The sequence below is a fragment of the Poecilia formosa genome, unplaced genomic scaffold (genome assembly GCF_000485575.1).
Source record: "Poecilia formosa unplaced genomic scaffold, Poecilia_formosa-5.1.2 Scaffold35, whole genome shotgun sequence".
Classification (NCBI taxonomy): Eukaryota; Metazoa; Chordata; class Actinopteri; order Cyprinodontiformes; family Poeciliidae; genus Poecilia; species Poecilia formosa.
In genome coordinates, this window is record NW_006799974.1 from 1,969,177 (window position 1) to 1,987,701 (window position 18,525).

The 18,525-nt window shown below is 38.9% G+C and overlaps 2 protein-coding genes across 8 annotated transcripts in view; one reads left to right on the plus strand and one right to left on the minus strand.

Moving 5' to 3' along the window:
- The window catches only part of flrt1b (fibronectin leucine rich transmembrane protein 1b), a 55,963-nt gene extending 55,262 nt beyond the window's left edge, over positions 1-701 (minus strand). For 2 of the 4 annotated variants that reach the window (XM_007550329.2, XM_016670588.1), the window contains exon 1: positions 291-463. The gene's annotated coding sequence lies outside the window, so the exon portion shown is untranslated. Of the gene's footprint in view, positions 1-290; positions 464-514 lie in introns of those variants that run through there. The other 2 variants (XM_007550328.2, XM_007550327.2) reach the window with 2 other exon arrangements.
- Positions 1-18,525, plus strand: part of macrod1 (mono-ADP ribosylhydrolase 1) — a 175,420-nt gene that overhangs the window by 80,090 nt on the left and 76,805 nt on the right. For all 4 annotated transcript variants that reach the window (XM_016670590.1, XM_016670589.1, XM_007550331.2 and 1 more), the window contains exon 4: positions 14,204-14,233. In XM_016670590.1, coding sequence (XP_016526076.1) covers positions 14,204-14,233 — 30 coding nt within the window. The remainder of the gene's footprint in view (positions 1-14,203; positions 14,234-18,525) is intronic.

The window sequence follows — 18,525 nt, forward strand, 5'->3', positions numbered from 1 at the left end:
TCCTGTCTCCTAACATAATCCACTGAGAGAGGCGCGCGCACACACACACACACACACACACACGCACACACACACACACACACGCACGCATGCAGGTGAATAAACATTAGTTTTTAGGCTGTGCCAAAACCAGCTGAGAGCTCATATCTTATCTGGGTTTCCTCTCATAGCCAACTTCTCCTCCTCTATCTGCCCGGGTTTTCAGCATTCGGCTCCTGCTCTTCCACTGATCCATCAATCTGATCTCCTTCTCCAACGGGTCCGTCTCCCCCTTTAGTTTCATCACTTACCTCCTTAAAAAGACGAAGCACACTCCATCCTGTTGTTTTTCTCTACGTTTCCGGCAAATTTAGTCCCGCATCTCTCTCTTCTCCAACATCAAGTCTCTTTCACTTCGTCTCTGCCTCTAACACTCACTCACTCAACCTCCATCACCCCTCCCTTTCCGAGCCCTTCCTCCGTCCCCCGACACCTCGCGCTCTCCTCCTCCTCCTCCTCCTCCGTGTCAACTTACCATCCCTCCTTCCATCTCGCCCCTTTTTTCTCTCTGGATGTAGTTGTATAACTTATCACCCCGATCTCCTTCCCCACGCGATAATTGGTGTATGTCAGCAGCAGATGCAAGCCTGCTTTATTTAGCGGCTCAGTATTAGCTATTCCAATTAGTCATCTAATACCAGTAAGAAGAAGAAACTGTTGGCCTCCACGTACCGGAGCGCCGTGGGAGAAGCGGTGTTTGCTGTGCACCAACAGCGGCGGCCGGCTTCTTCCTCTGCGCGCGGCCGGGCAGAGGGTGCTTGTGGGTATTAACAGATGGCGAAACACTTTCCCTTGAGTATCGGCATTATTCTGCCTCTCTCTAATTAACTAGATTTCAGTAGCAAACCTTCGGCTTCGCTGTCCCCATGGTTACCCAAACACTGAACCGTGGCTGGCTGCATTTGTATGTGCGTGTACATGTGCGGCTGCAGGCGAGCGCTGTGTTTGGGCACACACATCTTAGTGTTTGCGCCCTCCCGTGTGTGTGGGGCTTCGTCTCCGTCCCTGCGTGATTGTGCATGCACATGGAGTATCTTAGTTGCTTTGATGCCTTTGTTTCCCCCACAGGGCTCGGAGGCTGTTTCTGTCTCAAGCACCTATGTATCTGCGCAGAGAGCAGCAGCATTAAATAGGATCATTGCACATTTATCAAAGGTCTATTGTACCCTGCAGGAGACAATCTTAATAATTTTATAATCCTATGAATAATGATTGTAAGGGGGATTTAATTATAATGGTTTTTGTAACAGGAAAGGTAAAGGTAGAACACGGAGTTAGTTCACCTTCTGTGCGGCAGGAAGTTGGGAAAGCTTGTTTTAACCTCCTAGGCAGTCAACTATGGATATGATTATGTACCCAGTACTAGTACACCAAAGGACAGCAAAGCATTCAATTCAACATTAAGAGTGTGATCCGTTTTACATCACACTGAGGTAAAGTGGAGGAGAGCATTAGGAAGGGAACTTGGGTGATTTTTCATCTTAGGCTCTTTTTACTCTTGGATTTGAGCTGAAAGTACGATAAAGTACTGGAGCGCTTGCGAGTTTACCAAAATGGAGTGAGAGCACCATGGCTGGCATTCACCAAACAGCTGCAATGTAATAGCAAAAGTCACTCATGTGTGACAGAGTAAAACGGCTCATATTTGCAACAGACAGGCTCAGATTTTTATGGAGTGTCTGACGACATGAAAAGAATCTCTGCATGAATAAATTTTTTTCCCCTGTTTCACCTCCTCCTGTCTCGGTTCATTCATCCCTTGAAGCGCCTGTCCAATTTGCACTTAACACTAGCTACAAATGCAGTGTACATGCAATTGTCATGGGATGGATGTCTTAATTATTTTTGGCATTCTGAAGCTTAATTTGAGCTGTGCTTTTTGCCATTGTAGTATTATAATACAGCATGCAACTTCAGGGAATATTCTCCAATCTCCACAGGATCCAAAATATACACATTAGCCCAATTACATTTACATTAAACTCCATTAACTACTGCACTATTACAAGCTTGATGTTGCCACCAAGAAATTATTGCATAACTTCCAGACCGGAAGTTATGCAATTACAACATGGCATCATAGTAGAACCCCAGTAGTTGTGGAGGTTACAGACCACATCCACCCATGAATTTTTGAAATCCATGAGTCTTTGCATCTCTAAAAACACCTGCAGCTGCCTACAAACACCAAATATGTTTTAATATGCGTAGTGGAAACCATATTAGCACTATCTCTGAAACCAATATCTACTGTCTTCCTTACCTCCACTTTTAGGATTTAGCCAATCACCGCCCAGAGAAAGGAGTGATGCTTCTGGATCGATTCTTTGCAAACTGCTGCCGTTATCGTCAACCAACATTGTACCTATGGGATTTCAGCATCCCACGCTGCTTTTCTGTTGAATATATTACATGTTGTATGAAAAAAAATGAGTGAATAGATTAATTTTCTTTGAATAATTTGGGGGTTATGTTCCAAAAGAAAAAATCCACAAATAGGTTTAATCTGAGAATACATGGATAGTTGGAGGTTCAGTGTCTTTTGGTTAAATGTTGCAACAGCAATAAGCGATAAACACATTTTGACATTCCTATCCATCTCATGTCATTACTCTGCTTCCAGCGCTCTTTTTGACCTTTAACATTGGTCAAAATGTTGACCAATGTTGGAGGCCAACCATCATTTCTGCCAGGTGTGGGCTTCTACTGCATCCTATTTAAAAAAAACAATCAATGAGCCACTGCTGCTCCATGGTGATGTTTTGTTCACAGCCCAATGTCCAAAAAACGTGGAAGTTGCTATTCATGGTTTATTTTTCCAGTTTGGGAAGCAATAAAACCATAGGGACAACTCCAGTGCATGCTGGTCCTGCCCCAGTCCCTTTACCTATAGGAAACAAAGATTAAATAAAATTAAAAAATATTAACCTACAAGTAAACCTTGTAAATAACCTAAAGTATAAAGTAAACTAAGAATAAATTTAAACAAAATTCAAAGAAATAAATATAAAGAGTAAATAGTTCCAACAATAATATTGAAATAGTAATTTGTTGATATATTTTCCATTATTTAATAAAAAACACCTTGATCACTAACAAGCTCAAAGTTCTCATCTTCATCACTATTAATTTTACAAATACATTCATTGCCACCTATTTAAACATTTTTGTGATTTTATGCATGAGTTTGATTTTGCTTGTTTAAATTCAAACGTGTATCCGAGAAAATCCTGCTGCACTGAATACGTAAATGAAAGACGCGCATGCAAACATGCATTCATCAGTGTGAACATTTCCTGCCCCACAACAACCTCTGGGTTCTGGCTTTCATTTGCTGGTCTTGATTCATCATCCAGAGCTGAGGATCAGCAGGTTCTTTTGTATGCTCCAACATGCACGCAGTGAGCGTTTGGTGTTGCGTGTGGGGAAGTAGAGGGCAAAGTGTCAGCCGGATCCACAGGTGCTCATTTCCATCTGCACTTTGATTCATAAAGGAAACTTTTCGCTAAGACATGCATGCGCACACTTTTCTAAATCTCATTATTTTTTTTAGAACATGATATTCAGAGCTTGTTAGTGAAAACGTCTTTAAACTGTTTCAAAAAGCAAAAGAAACCACCTTGACCCTTATTTTTAATGTTGTAATGGCGCTATCGCACCTACAGTGGTGATGGAAGTGACTCGTCTTGCTTTTTTTTTTTTATTCTTTCAAGTTAAAATATTCATTATTTTTTAAACTTTCAATCTGACTAAAATTCTCTTGTTTTAGTTCAGTTAGCAAAACCAAAATTATTTCTATTTGCCACATGCCACAATAATTAAATAGTTATATTACTTTCTTCAAATTCAGAAGTTTGCACGCATTTCTTCTTGTGCACATTTTTTCTTGTATTTAGTAACGCTGCCTTTTCAGTTCCATAATTTGGGCCAAGCGTTTTGTGTATCACCTAACAAGCGTCTCACAATAGTTTGCAGGAAATTTGTCCCGTTCTGGAGTGACGGAGTGAGAATGTCTTGAGATGTTGATTCAATATTTCCACATATTGTTCATTCCTCCACTCCCATACTTAAAAGCTGGCCTGGTGCTCAAGCTTCCCCCTTTTTCGTCCAAATATAACAATGGTCGTTATGTCCGAACACTTCAATTATAGTTCGACGAGAACACAGGACATGCCTCCAAACGGTAAAGTCTTTGTTCCTGAGTGCCCAGTCTGGCATTTTTATGTTGCTACTGAAATAATGGCTTCTTCCACTTTGATTGGGCTTTTAGTTTCACTGAGGAAACTAATGCTCTGCCTTAATCTTCAGCTAACATCTTCACAAGATCCATTGTTTTTTCCCGAAGGTTGATGCCCACATTTGGCACCAAAACACATTAATCTCTGGCGCACAGAACCCGTCTCGTAGCAGAACAGCGTGATGTTTGGATATTCCAGCTCTGTTTGTGCTTCATGATTGAAAAAAATAAAGATTGCACCTGTAGGCATCTAGAAAATACCAAGATCTTCAAATGAACAAGATGTTTGATTTTATTTAGATTTTTCCATGATTTCAGGCATTAAGCAGCAGGTTTGAGACTTTGGCTTAAAACTACATACATGGTTGCATCTCAGTTTAACTTAGAAAATCACAAGTTTACAAAGACATTAAGGCAATTAAATACTGCTTATATAGTAGAAGGGAAAATTAGGGTTATAAGAAAATGGCCCCTTATCAATTAATCATCAGTTGATTAAAATGAGTAAACTTTAAATTAATTCATTAATTAATTCAAAACCATTCATTTGCATCCCTACTTTACTACTTTGACTGCTCCCTTTTTATACCATTACATTTCTAGAAATGTCTGTGGCCAAGAAGTGGAAAAAAGGCCTGAATTTTCCTTAAAGGGTTCAGCAAGCTTCAGACTAAGTAGGTCATACTTGGTGCTGTCCAGCCATATCTGAAGGCAGCAGTGTTTACATCAGTCGCAGCCTCCCTATGGTGTCGTCAGGCTGCTTTCTTGTTGTCTGTCCAAGAACTCAGTCTTATTTTGTAAGTCTTTGTTGTGTTTATTCATAGAGCACAAAGTGTGCCACTCCTTGCTCTTCCCTCCAACCATGTAAGATTTGACGCCGTAGACAAAGACAAAATAACACGGCTTATTGTTAAATCTATGTAAAAGTCCACTGTGAAGTGGTTTTCTGTGAAGTGGTTGTGTCTGTTCAAGTGTAGAAATCAAACGGAGGCCTTCTTGACCACCTTGGAAAATCTTAAGGCAACAGTCACAAAACCTGTCATATTTATATATTAGCCTTTGTACTAAAAGAATATCTGTCCCTTTATGGGCCTTCTGAACTCTTAACGAAATTGAGGATAATATAAGTTGAACTTACATTCACTGTAATTGCCAGGGCACCGAGCACAAAAGTAGGTGAAAAAACACATTCCCACATTGTGAGAGAGCCACTGCTCTCATTTAATACCAGTCACAGAATAATTCAGCCTGAGTGACTGTACTGCAGCCGATATTAGACACAAAAAAGAAATCTCATTTCTCGTCTCTGGGTGTGCTTTCTCTCCACGTGTGGAATGAGAGATTTTATGAGCTGTGAAATTGGAAATTTGTTCAAAACTTGATAAAGCCTGTCGATTATCGGCATCAATTTAAGTAAAACAGGAAGTATGATCATGTCCAAACCAATATACGATCAGTATTTTGTTTAATAGATATTTGCAGACAGGCTTGTTGGCATCTCTGGTGAATACGTGTAATAAATCTTAAAATAAATGTGACTTTTTACACAGATGCATCTTCTCACACAGATAATTTAGAGAAATCCAGCCTTTAATTTGAGGACATCTAATCAGTTGAGTAAAAAAGAAAAAAAAAAAATAGAAACACTTCTCTTGAGAAATTAGTATTTTAAGAAAATCACTAGTGGCAAATGTAATGGCTCCCCTGCTGTCAATACTTTGCAAAGCCCAGTTTTGCCAAAAGGATAGTGATTGGTTTTCTCTGGTCATAAGCCTGAAGAGCATAGAGAGCAAGGGATTTCTGAACATGCCACCTTGTACAGAGTCTATTAATAATCCAGATGTATGAGCCGTCTTATGCTCTCCTCCATTCAGATCACCCCACACGGTTTCTGTAGGATTTGGCTCTTAGAAGTAAGCTCGTTTTAGTCTGGTTAAGCGTTTCTGTCTTGATCTGAGCGTCTCCTTTGGTCTTGATGATGGACCTAAGCACCCATTTTCAGTTTGCTGGCAGAAAGCATCAGCTTTTTGTTGGAAATGTTCTGGTATTTCTGAATGTCAATGATGCCATGGACTCCATCAGTGTTCCCCAAGGCCTTTGGTAGAAAAACAGGCTCATAGCATCACATTTCTCCACTGGGCATGATGTGTTTCTCATGTAAAATAAAGTTTTTTTAAACAACAAATCACACTAATACCCAATTCACACTCTTGCATTCTTGCCTTTCCAGAGGATGCGGTGCCTTTGGTAAATGACTCTTGAGCATCATACTTTAAGCATTTAAACCTGCACTATTCATACTATGATCACCAACAAAGCTCATAACTGTGATTTGGATATTGCAGCAATGATTCTCTCACCTCAGGGTGCTGCAAGCTTGAAACTGAAAATCTAACTGACAGCATTTTTCTTCTTGCATGTAGCTAAGGACATAAAAAATACTTTTATTTGGCTTTTTTCATTTGAATAAGTCAAATGAAAAAATACTTTCATTAGACTTTTTCCTCACATTTTCCTCAGGAAAATGTCAGCTTTTATCCATCCACTTAGCAGCCATTTCGAGCATGAATGGTTTATTTTGGGTCATGCCACAACATTTCAGTTAAATTTAGATCCTGACTTTGACTGAGCCACCGGAAGCAGTAAAGCAGCCTGTCATCTCACTTCCACCACCTTTCTCTAAATCTGCATGTGACATGGTGTTTTAAAGCCTCCTTTATTTTTCTGGACAGGGTTTGTTTAATTTATTGAATATTGATTTGACAGTAATCAGGCCTGGGTGTGGCTGGTTTATTTTAACTCAGCTTAAAGCAGCAACAACAAAAAAATAATTAATGATTTAAAAATGTTGGTAATTACTTTTCAGGTAAGGCTAGGTTGGTTTGTGCGATTAGTGAACTCATCTATATTTACTCTGGTTACTTTTGTTTGATTTTTAAAATTACCTTGATTGTCTGAAACACTTATGTGTGCTTAAAAAAACAAAAACAAAAGAAACCCACAAGGGAGTGAATATTTTTTCAGAGCAAGAATCCACATGTTCAGCTCAGTGCCCTACAGTTTTATAGCTGTGAAGGTTTTCTCCTTGTATTTTGGCTCCTTTAATAGATTGTTGCTGTTCAAACAGACATGAAAGGTGGGAAAGGGAGTCAGGAAATGACATGCACCACAGACCCAGCTGCCCAGGTGTGAAACTGGGACTCAGCTGTCAAAGGTGTTTTCATCCAAGTGGTCTAAACTCTCAGCCTCTCAACATATTGGTTGCCTTGCAGCATATACTTATGGAAGTTTTTTTTTTTTTTTTTTACCTTTATCTGCATCTCTTTCATGAGATTATTTCTAGTCAGCAGCTTTACAGTCATGCGTTTTATCTCTCTGCACTAAATGTTACATACGTTTGTTTTAGTATTTATTCCCAGGCTGTAAAACAGCAAGAGTTTCATTCACCTCAGCAGTCACAGCTCTGATCTGGGGATGACTTTTGACCTTAAATAACCCAGTTCCAAATGCAAGTCAGAAAACCAGTAGGATTAGCTTATTATTGCAGTCAGTGACCAGTTTGTTACCAGTAAGCCAACAACAATGCATTTCTCAGTTCTTAATGCATTCAGCCAGTCTAGCATTTTGGTTTCTGTGTAACAGATTAGTTGAAATCCAAACCTTAGAGTCACAAAAGTTGGAAATAACCAGCACACCAAAAATACACAAACATTTTAATATGGTAAAAAAAAAACAATCCTTCACTACATACCTTTGTCAGTTTGTTACAGATCTGACAAGGTGTCTATATGCAGATAAACGAGTGTAAACAGTGACAACAATAATATACAAGGTTCTATAAAATCTCAAGCACATATTAATACATAGTCACTAAAGTCAAAGAAAACAGTTCAGCACCAGCTCCTTTAGGGTTTACTATCTGTAAAGAATGGATCCAAAATGCTTCCTTTTATAGCAAGAGCTTTAGAGTAGATATGGAAATACATACCTCATTACTGCAGCTTTCATCACGTTTTAAATGTGTGCACGTTGCCAAATTTGTTTATGAGGTCAGGGTTAGTAAGCAACTTATGACTTTTCTACTCAGAAATGTTGCACCTAGGGGAGGGCCTGATAATTTTCACAACTTAGAAGTTGGAAAGTCCAGTAAACCTGCTGTGGAAGTGCCAAAACCCTTTCACCTAAGAAAAACTAGCTTCTTAATTACCTCAGACAGCAGTGTTAAGCGCCCATATTTAAAAGCAGAAATAAATAAAGTAATGAGAAAAACATAATCTCCTCGTCTGTCAGTACTCTTCGGGCAAACTAAGTATATTCTTGCTGCTTCCATAGGAGGAAAGAAGAGGCCAGTTGCTCCTAATTAAATGTCATCAGTGTAAGCATTTCTGTAAAGTCAGGACATTCGGCAAATCCCTACTTTGGCGCATACAGGTGTGTGTTAGCACAATATCAAATGTGACACTGTTTGGATAAGATGCTGAGAGAAAGAATATCATTTCGACATATGACGTTTCAAACCAAACCAAACACAACAAATCAGCACAAACACTTCGGACCCATTCGGTCGTGGATGGACCAAAGTATTCCAGAGTCAAATATGAGTCCATCTGTCAGTAAAGTTTGGTCAGGACTTGATTTTATATGTTTAAACTCATAGTAAATCAACAGTAGAGCGCCTGAAAAGATATTAAGATGTTGTTGTGGGAACTGAAAAGCAGTGCAGAAATGAGTGTCTGAACAACTCAATGAACTCAAACAATTCTGCAAAGCAAAATGGGCCAGAAAACATCCACAACCTGGTGAGAGACAGAAAATGAGTACCTTAGGTTATTGCCTCTGTAGGTGTACTTCGTTTTCCTAATGCTCTACATTACATCTGGGCTCTTCATGAGCCAAATGATCTCGTTAAACAATTTCCCTGTAGAAATTTAATTAAGTTAAAATACCTGTTATGGTTGTATAATAGTGTTTAACACCTGGGACAGTGCAGCATACTGTTATTCTTGCTCAGATATAACCTTGACTTTGGTGTAATGCTTGGTAAATATAATGTTGAGTTTGGTTGCAAACACAACACAGTGATGATGTTCGGCTCACAAATTCAGATTTCTGATTGTAAAATCTGTAATTTTCAGCCTTTGTAGCAATAAAGTCATGTGGTTTTTTCTTTCTAGCTAGCAACTCTGGTTGTGCAACGTTATTGCTGCATATTTGAAACAAGTGTTAAGATTTTCATCTGTTGTAGATGAAACGTCAGGCTGTAGCCCACATTAAGAATTAAAATAAGTTTTAAGGCAGAAAACAAGTTATTTACTGGTAATGAGGCAGCACAGCTTGATGTTTGAATAATCTTCAGACACGTGTAGATTTAGCTCCTCTTCCTCCCGCCTTAAAACCAAGTTTCCTGATACAACGCACAGTCTCAGCTGGCTCAGTGCCTGCTGGCAAGTGGTATCTAAAACGAGGGATGTCCCCTGTGTTTTCTGACACGTCTCTCTAACCGCCTCTCGCAGTGAGATTATGTGCTTATCAGATTATGCTAACATGGTCACATCAGTGAGGATGTGATGCAAAAACACCAGGAACCACCCCCAGAAAAACGTAATATATTTTTATGAGTTTTTGGTCAGGTTTGAGTTAACTGAAGGCACTGCAGATGTCCCTGGGCTAGTGTTGCTGACTCCACACGTTTTTTTGGTTATGCGGGTGAGAAAACACTTGGGTATCGCATATGTTGAAAGCAGCCACAGCCAGGCTTATCACCCTGCCAGCAGTTTACACTTTTAAAGCTGTGCAGTGACATGATACAAGCAGGGGAGGGTAATGATTGGAGACATGCTGGCCAGCTAAGCTACAAGCATTAATTCAGTCTGTTAAACAAGCTCATTATGTTATTATATTCAAGCAGCAGTCACCTTTTTGTTATTGGTAAGAAAAGCTGTGTTAAGAGGGACTTCCATGACTAAAAGGAAAATCAAGCCATTTTGTCTCTTTTTCTTCCCACTGAATTGTTTGTAATCCTTAGGACCGGAGACTCAGCATGAGTTTATTCATTAGCTTCGTGGACAGTGGAGTTAGCCTCTAATAATGTGCTGTGCCTCTCTGTTCTCCTTGATAAGATTTAGAACCTGCTGGTTCTTATTCTACCCATCAAATCAGGGTGGCGGCACCAGAAATGGCACATGTATAAGATTAACAGGCTATAAACTGGTGCTACGGAGAGCTGTGAAAGAGATTGGAGCGGTGAGTGCTAATCCTAATGAGAGATCCTGAAACATGTTACAGACCTGCGATAATGTGGAGAAACACGAGATTCAGTTGTATAAATCTGGCTTCACTTTTTGTTCTTCCTGAATTTAAAAGTTTGGACTAATTTTATATTTTTGCATATTATAGACAAAGGATTAGTTGGGTTTGGCACTAGAGATGAATAAAATAATCACATTTATGTAATTTGCAGTATGTGAAATCATGGTTACCATCTCAATACCAATGTTGGGAGAAAGATAGCTTGGATAAAATATTTGAAAGACTATTACAATTTGTTCTATATATTAAAACACTTTTTGACAATTTAACAAGGACTCAGTCTAATTGTCAGATTAGACCAAAATTTGACTTTTTGGCTTATAAGAGAAAAGCTACTAGTGACAGAAAACTGAATCTGTTCTCCCTGAACACATCATCCCCATGGAGATACAAGATAGTGGGAGAGATGCTCTTGATTTCATTATGATTTTAGTGTACAATAAGAAAATAAAGTCATTCATTCAACTAAATACGGGGCAGCTCTGGAAGTAAACCAGTTAGTAGATGCAAAAGACCGAAACACTTGTAGGGAGGGCAGGTGATAAACATCCAACCAACCAGAGCTGGTTGGATGTTTATCAGAGCAGCTTCAGATCAAAGTTATGCTCTTGTGTTTAAATGGGAATATTTGGGAAAAGCCTGCTCAGACGTTTCCATCCAGTCTGACTGAACTGAAGCATATTTTAAAAATGTCTCGATTCATTGTCTAGATGTACAAAGCTGGTAAAGACGAACAAAAGGGTGGAACTACGCACTGCTTTGCATTGATTTATCAGATAAAATTCAAATAAAAAAAACACTGAAGTTTCTAGTTCTGTGACAAATAAAAAAAATGAAGTCAAGCTGCTGTCATTTAAAAAATACAAAGGCTTGAGGGGTTAATATAAAAAATCCTTAACAATGTATAATACTTAAATTTCCTGTAATTACTATCATGATGTAAGCTGAAACCAGCAGTTATTGATTTATCGATCAGTAGAGCAAACATTTGACTGTGGTGTCAAAACACAGGTGGCACAGGAACATTTCAGGATGAAGGTGTAAACATAAACTAACCTGAACACATTAAAGGTCCAAGTTCATTAAAAAAAACAAACCCCAGCCAGAACAAATAAGTCTGAAGCGCACCAGATATATATGTTCTTTCATATAAAATAAGAAAAGATGCCGACATGATTATGTAAGAGCTGCATCTTCCTCTTTTCAACTCGGTGACCAGCTGCACTTATTTTCTGGTACATTCTGTGACAAACAAAATCAATAGGGCAGCATCAGCCAAGGCAACATGACGCATGTACTGTCTGTCTGTCGGTAACAAGAACTGTGCCGTGTAAAGCTCGCTCATGACTATGCATCTCTGGGTCATGTTAATGTTTCCAGCATGGCAGCATGAGCCTCTTCCCCTCGTTCCTTTTCGTCCATTTTAGAATAAAAATCACACTGAGGTTTCATTGTTGATCTTCTGCCATCAGATGCATCGTTTCAGGAATATTTTTTCCAAATACAGTAAATCATTACAGCTAAACAAAAATGCTCACAAATGATCCTACTGTGATTCTTTTTAACAGTTTTCTTTGACCAATGATACAGAAAATTAATGAGGAGTTGCTGCGGTCATTGACAAACACAGTACTTTGACAGGATTTTAAACCACCTCTAATTTCTTTCTAATTTGTTTTTAAAAGACTGCAAAATGACCCCCGCTTTTGTTTCTGTCCAGTCCTAATATTTGACCATGAGAGAGCACTTTATTTGTGGCTAAATAAAGTGCAAAAGAGATGCTTCTGAATGACTTTAATGTTGCTAAAACACAAAACGTCTCAATTTTAAGCAGTGTTAGTATTGGTTTTTAATTTGGGTTCAACTGAGAACAAATAAGAACAAAATGAGTTTAAAGGTTCATTGATAGGTTTGTTTGTCCCTGAGTTTTGTAGCTTTGTTGTCTATAAATGATTCATAAGTAAATGGTTTATGGGTAAGAAAATTTTTAGGAATGTCAAGTACAGAACCAACATTTCTGTGAGAATAGTCCACAGAAAAACCTTCAAAGAAATATTAACTAAGGCCTCTTAGGTCACCAAAATCTGAACATTTCTTTTTGTGATGTGTTTATCTAGAACCAGGACTTTAACACTTACATTTTGATTAAATAAATTAATTTTAATGCGTAAAAATAAGACTTTGTGTATTAAAATATTAAGTCAATCACATCTTTTTTGTTTTTACATTTAGGCGTTTCTGGTACACCTGGAAATCTGACACACAAGCGACATCCACTTATCCTGTCCCACTGGGGATTAATATCTGCTTCAGAAATTTATCTGATGTGATGCTGGAAACACTTTTGTTCTGTGTAACTTGTGCAAACAGGAGTTAGCTTATCACCAAAGCTATTCAACCCTAAAATGCAAAACATGCTGCAAGCAGGCACAGATGTCCCAAACTCTGTCATTTATTCAACAGTTTAGAAGCAAAAAGGGTTTTTGAATTGAACATGTTGCTTATTTTATTTAGTTTTAAATTAAAATATGGTTAATTGTTAATTACAATTCTTCAACTAAAACCTTTTATTGACCATTGGTTTTAACATTGTGATGCTCAAAGCTCATAAAGGTTAAACTGGATATTTTTGGGGGAAAAAGCATCAAGCAAAGCAAACATTTGGCTCGGACTTATTTGCCAAGAGGGCGCAGGATTAAAAAAAAAAAGGTTTCCACAAAATTCAAGCAGATCCACACAGAACAAATGAGGCAAAAAACTTGAAGCCAAGGAGTTCATAGACACTCCAGAGAACCTCCAGAACAATAAAGTTTTGACTGACTTGAAGCCCTAAACCTGGATCTGGGGTGAACTGAAGATGAAGCTTCATGTCAGAAGGTCATCAAATAATTTGGTCGAAGAACAAGCTGGGATTCCTCAGGGTTGTCAGAAGCTAGTCAAAAACTACAGCCAATGCCTGCAAGCTGTTATCCAGCAAAATAAACATCCAGAAAGGCTGGAAGCATTAAGAGGACTAACAAGTTTGGCCCTGGATTTTTGTGGATTAATTAAATTTCTGTTTGAAAAAGGAAAATATTGCAAGCATCTAAAAAACACCAAGGTTATTTGAAAAAGTTGTTGAAAAGTTTGAACAAGCACACTTTATTCCAACAGGGTTTCACCTTGTATTATGTTTGTTTTGTTTACTTCAAAGGGTTTTTTATACTTTGTTGTCTCATAATGTGTGCATTTGTGTGCTTCGGTTGATTATCCTTTTGCTGCTGTTAATCTGTGATTTTCCTTTCAGATGATAAAAAAAATATATTTTTTTCTTTTTTATTAAAAAGAAGAGACAAAATATGTTTGATGGGTTTTCATTGTAAGTGGCTATTTTTGAGGAAAATAAAGGAAATAATGCTACAGACACATTGATCAAATTAGGTTATATGTCCTTTAGCTTACAGTTTTGGGCTAAGATGGATCCAACAACAAGCTGCAGACACAAGCATTAGCAGCAAATCCTCTAATCTGAATGTGTTTTTGTTGGTTTACATCAAAATCAGTGACAAAAGGTTAAACCCATTAGACTCTGCATAGATCACTTCTGTTGAAAAGCTCTTTTCTTCTCCTCTCTTTCAGCCAATAAGAGCCTGCTTGGAGGAGGTGGAGGTGAGTACCAACCTGTCTGACTGTTTACCATCTAGCATGAACTGAATGCAAAGACACCACCATAAATCACGGCCAGAGGATTTATTTCAAGAATAAACGTCTCTTAATTCGGTGGCTCCAGTAGTGGGGGTTTTGGTGTGAATTTTCCTTTGTGTTTGGTAACAGGCAGGTCTTTGTTGTGGCAGGTGTTCATGGTGCCTTTGCATGCTGCTCAGCGTGTGCCTGTCTGCTCGTTTCCTCCCTCCATGTTGGTGCACACAGGTGCAAAGTCAATAGTTCATAATTTATTGTTGTGTGAGTGCTGCGGAAATAAACAGTCATTTTTCTACGTATTGTTGACTCAGTGCTTTGCAACGCAAGTGTGATGTTGAGTCGTCCGTGGTTAATCAATATTTGTAATAAATCTACACTACTAATGCAGTGGCTGCATTCGCTAAGGACACACACACACCGTTTACACAGCCTGTGTGCGTGTGTGTGTGCTTGTGTGTGTGTGTGTACGTTGGAGTTTGCAAATTTGAGGAGTGAGCATTTGCCTGTGGTTGTTTTCTTTGCCTTTGTTCACTCAAACAGCTTCAGCCTCTCAGACAGACCCACCCGCTCGCTCCACCATGCTGCCGTTTTTACCCTTCCAATTAGTTTCTGCGTGTTCCTGCGTGTGTTCCCGGTCGCCGTGGTGAACTATTTAGGACACACCAGCGTGCCTGCTTCTCTGTGTTCATTTATCAGCGCATAACAGTGGCTTTGCTTGGCTAAAAATGATCCATTGAAGTCCTCAGTGTCTTCATGCACACTAAGGCTCCACCCCGACTCCTTAACAACCGGCTCGATGCATCAGAAGGGGCGGCCCACTCGCCTCCCATCGCGTCACGCACGCGAACAGTGAAGTACCTCGAGATCTCCGGCAGCGTTTGATGTCGTCCCCTGGTCTCTGGTGGATTTGCAGAGAGAGATGGTTTATGGAGAGCAGTTGATTATGTGTATTCATCTGACTGCTGCATTAAGATGAATATACAGTGCTGCCCTCTTACTGTTTTGTTTTGTTTGTTGTTTTTACACAGATGTTTCAGATCATTGGCCAAATTTCAGTATCGGGCAAAGATAAGCCTAATAAAAACAAAAAGAAGTTTTCAAACAGTTATTTTATGCATCAGCTGTCAGATTCATCTGAGTTTAGGTGAAAAAGTAATTCTCCTTAAACCAAATAACTGGCTGTCCCATCCTCATTACAATCAGTCTTTAACTTAGCCTTGGATGAATTTTGGCCCACTTTTCTTTGCAGAATTGTTTCGTTTGGAGCAACATTAGAAATGTCAGACTTCTGAGTGTTTCTATTGAGTCACTGCTTGTTTGTTTTGGGCCTCCTTCTGCATGAGTTACTGCATCAATGCAGCCCAACATGGAACCTCATCTTCTGCTCAGGTGAAATAGAAGCCCAGGTTACTTTCATAGACGTCATCCGCATTTTTATCAGCCCGTGCATACATAAAATAAACCCTGCAGCCGTGTTTTCTGCGCTTGTGGAGTACTTCACACCTTCGTGGTGGGTGTTCCCAAAAAGTTTCTCTCTGAAACCTGGCTTCAAAAAGACCTGAGACTCGACACATGGCTGTGTTTTGTAGCAAAGGACTTGAGACGTGACTTCATTTATTTGTTCCCTTAATACACGAAATAATCGTTTTAAAACTGCACTTTGTATGAATTATGGTTGTCTTTGATGCAATCATTTTTTTTAATTTTAAATGTGTAAAAAAAGAAAGACAATGAGACATCTTTGAAGGGGCAAGTACTTTTTCACAGCACGGTAAACTGGTTTAGTTTATACTTTTGAACCATATCTCGTACCCAGCAGCCCCATTCTGAATCCGATTGCTTCCCATTTCTCACTTTCTCAGTTGATTTCTCTGAAGTCTCATTGTATTTGTTTCCTCCTCACCCTCTCCTTTTCCAGCTTCGTCCCTGGGGGTTTTCCATGGCAGATAGAGCCTGCAGTAGGTGTTAATTAGAGAGAGGTGAGGGTAGAGATGAGTGAAGAATGGAAAAAAACAACAAAAGAAATAGGAGGCAAATGATGCTTAGAACAAAAAGAAAAAGACAGACAAAAGCAACAAAAGGTCCAATAGTGTTTTGGAGTCGGTCGCTGGGGACAGACAGATGCACGAGCCGAGCCCAGTGGGGAAAAAACACACAAACATCATCAGGAATACATCGCCATTCCCACTGTACGCTGAGTTACACAGCTCTCATTCACTCAGCTTTTGAGATTGTTTATTTTTTTTAGTCAGAGGTGAGGCAACAAAAGGTCTTTACGGTGCTTACTCAGTCTCAAGGGTACCTGGGTAAATCTGATTCGGTTTGATCAAATGCACACCTGCCGACATTGTTTCCACTCGTCAATGCAGAGGAGCGCTGCGCTCCGTCGGCGGCGGCGGCGCATCAACAACAAGCAGGAAACGAACCCACTTTAATGTCCGTGTCATGCAGCTGTTCATTTATTTCAGCATTTGTCAATGTTTCATTGATTTGATAGATTTTTATAAGTAGAAAATAAAACCAGAAGAGGACTAGGTAATTAGACTGAAAGACTTTGAACTTATATTTTTCAATCAGCATTTTATATTTGCTGCTTAAGCATCAGAATGTTCACATTTTGCAGGCATTTTTGTATGTTCCCAGGCAGTACTAGCTTTTTATTCTCTTTTTGAAGTTTTTATTTGGACACTGCCATTTAAATAGGCATGTGTTTTTTATCATTTAATTTGTAGGATATTATGCAAAATCGACCTTTCGAGCTTTATATTGTGTTATTATGTAATTTCCTCCTCTTAAATATACCTGGAGTGTTGCTGCCCAAAGCACTGCCTATTTACCCAAAGCTCCTCCGCAGAGCTGCAGTTTCCAGCTGCACTTCCTCTTCACATGATATCCCTCCATGCCTTCCTCACTCAGCTCCTCCTCCAGACTAGCTGCAGCAGCAGTTAACACTGACAGGCAGAAGGGGGCGTATCGGAAAGAGTAGAAGCTTCTTAAAGAGACAGAGACCATTATCAAGGGATCAAATACGGCTATGACGCTTGCTTGATTGTTTTTGATATGTAAAGCCTTTTTAAAACGACTGAAGTTACTTGATTGTGGTATAAAATGTCACTATATGCCTGGAAAATACATCATATCCCCCTTTTAAACAACCTTCTGTTCATAAACCTGAGGAATAACTGAGTGTTTTCCACATATACCAGACGATTTAGCAGAACAAGCATCTGAAATTGAATATTTCTGCACTTTTTTATTAATTGCAAACACCATAATTACAAACAGATTCAAGCTAATACATCGGCTGTCGTTGATTAAAAAAAAGTTACATTAGTGTAATTACATAGCAATGCCAGCCTTGCACCAAAGAAGACTCAAAATATTGTTCTTCATAGTGGATATATCTGAAACATTTTGTTTCTGTTCAGGCTTTAACAACAAGCCATACCAACCACACCATACAACATTATTAAATAAGACTTTATATTAAGTTAATACTGTTTGTGTTGAGTGCTCAGGTGCATGTAGTCCACTGGACACATTTGTAAAGTTTTTTTTTTTCCATGTCCTCAAAACAATAAAGACACTGAAGATGTAATGAGGACTCCGGCGTCCGGATTAGGGGGATGTAATTTAAAATTTTGCTCTTTGCTAAGCTGTATAAGCACTTCGATGCTTCTTGATTCAGGTTCAGTCCTGCGCTTGGAAGGTTGAGATTTTGAAGTGAACAAACAAACCATCTGAAAATAGACATGTTGAAGGACTTGGACGTTGGCAATAAAATGTAAATTTGTGCTGCACAGTGGCACAGACAATGTGACGGTGGAAGAGAAAGAGGAACGCTGGAAATGCGAGTCACATCACAATCAATATTGTCATTGCTCTGTTTGTCAGTCATACCACAGTTACATGTTTTCCTGAAACATGTAGCCCTGAGAGGACTGGATTGAAAATAAGTGCCTCAATAAAAAAGCAGCTGAAGTTCACAGATGCCCTTCAGAATTATTCAAGACCTTATTAAAGAACTTATAATATAAAAAGACTGTGTGTGGTGCACTACTTAAGCCAAAGTAACCAAAATCAGCATGAGTATTTATGTAATTTACTGATTTATATAAATATGCTTTTAAAGTTACACAAATCTTTCAATGACTAATGATGGAAGTTATGATCTTGATGAAGCATCTCACAATAAATATGCTTTTTGAGGTAAAAATGGTTTGAGACATTAAGAATTGTTAACAATTATTATAGAAACA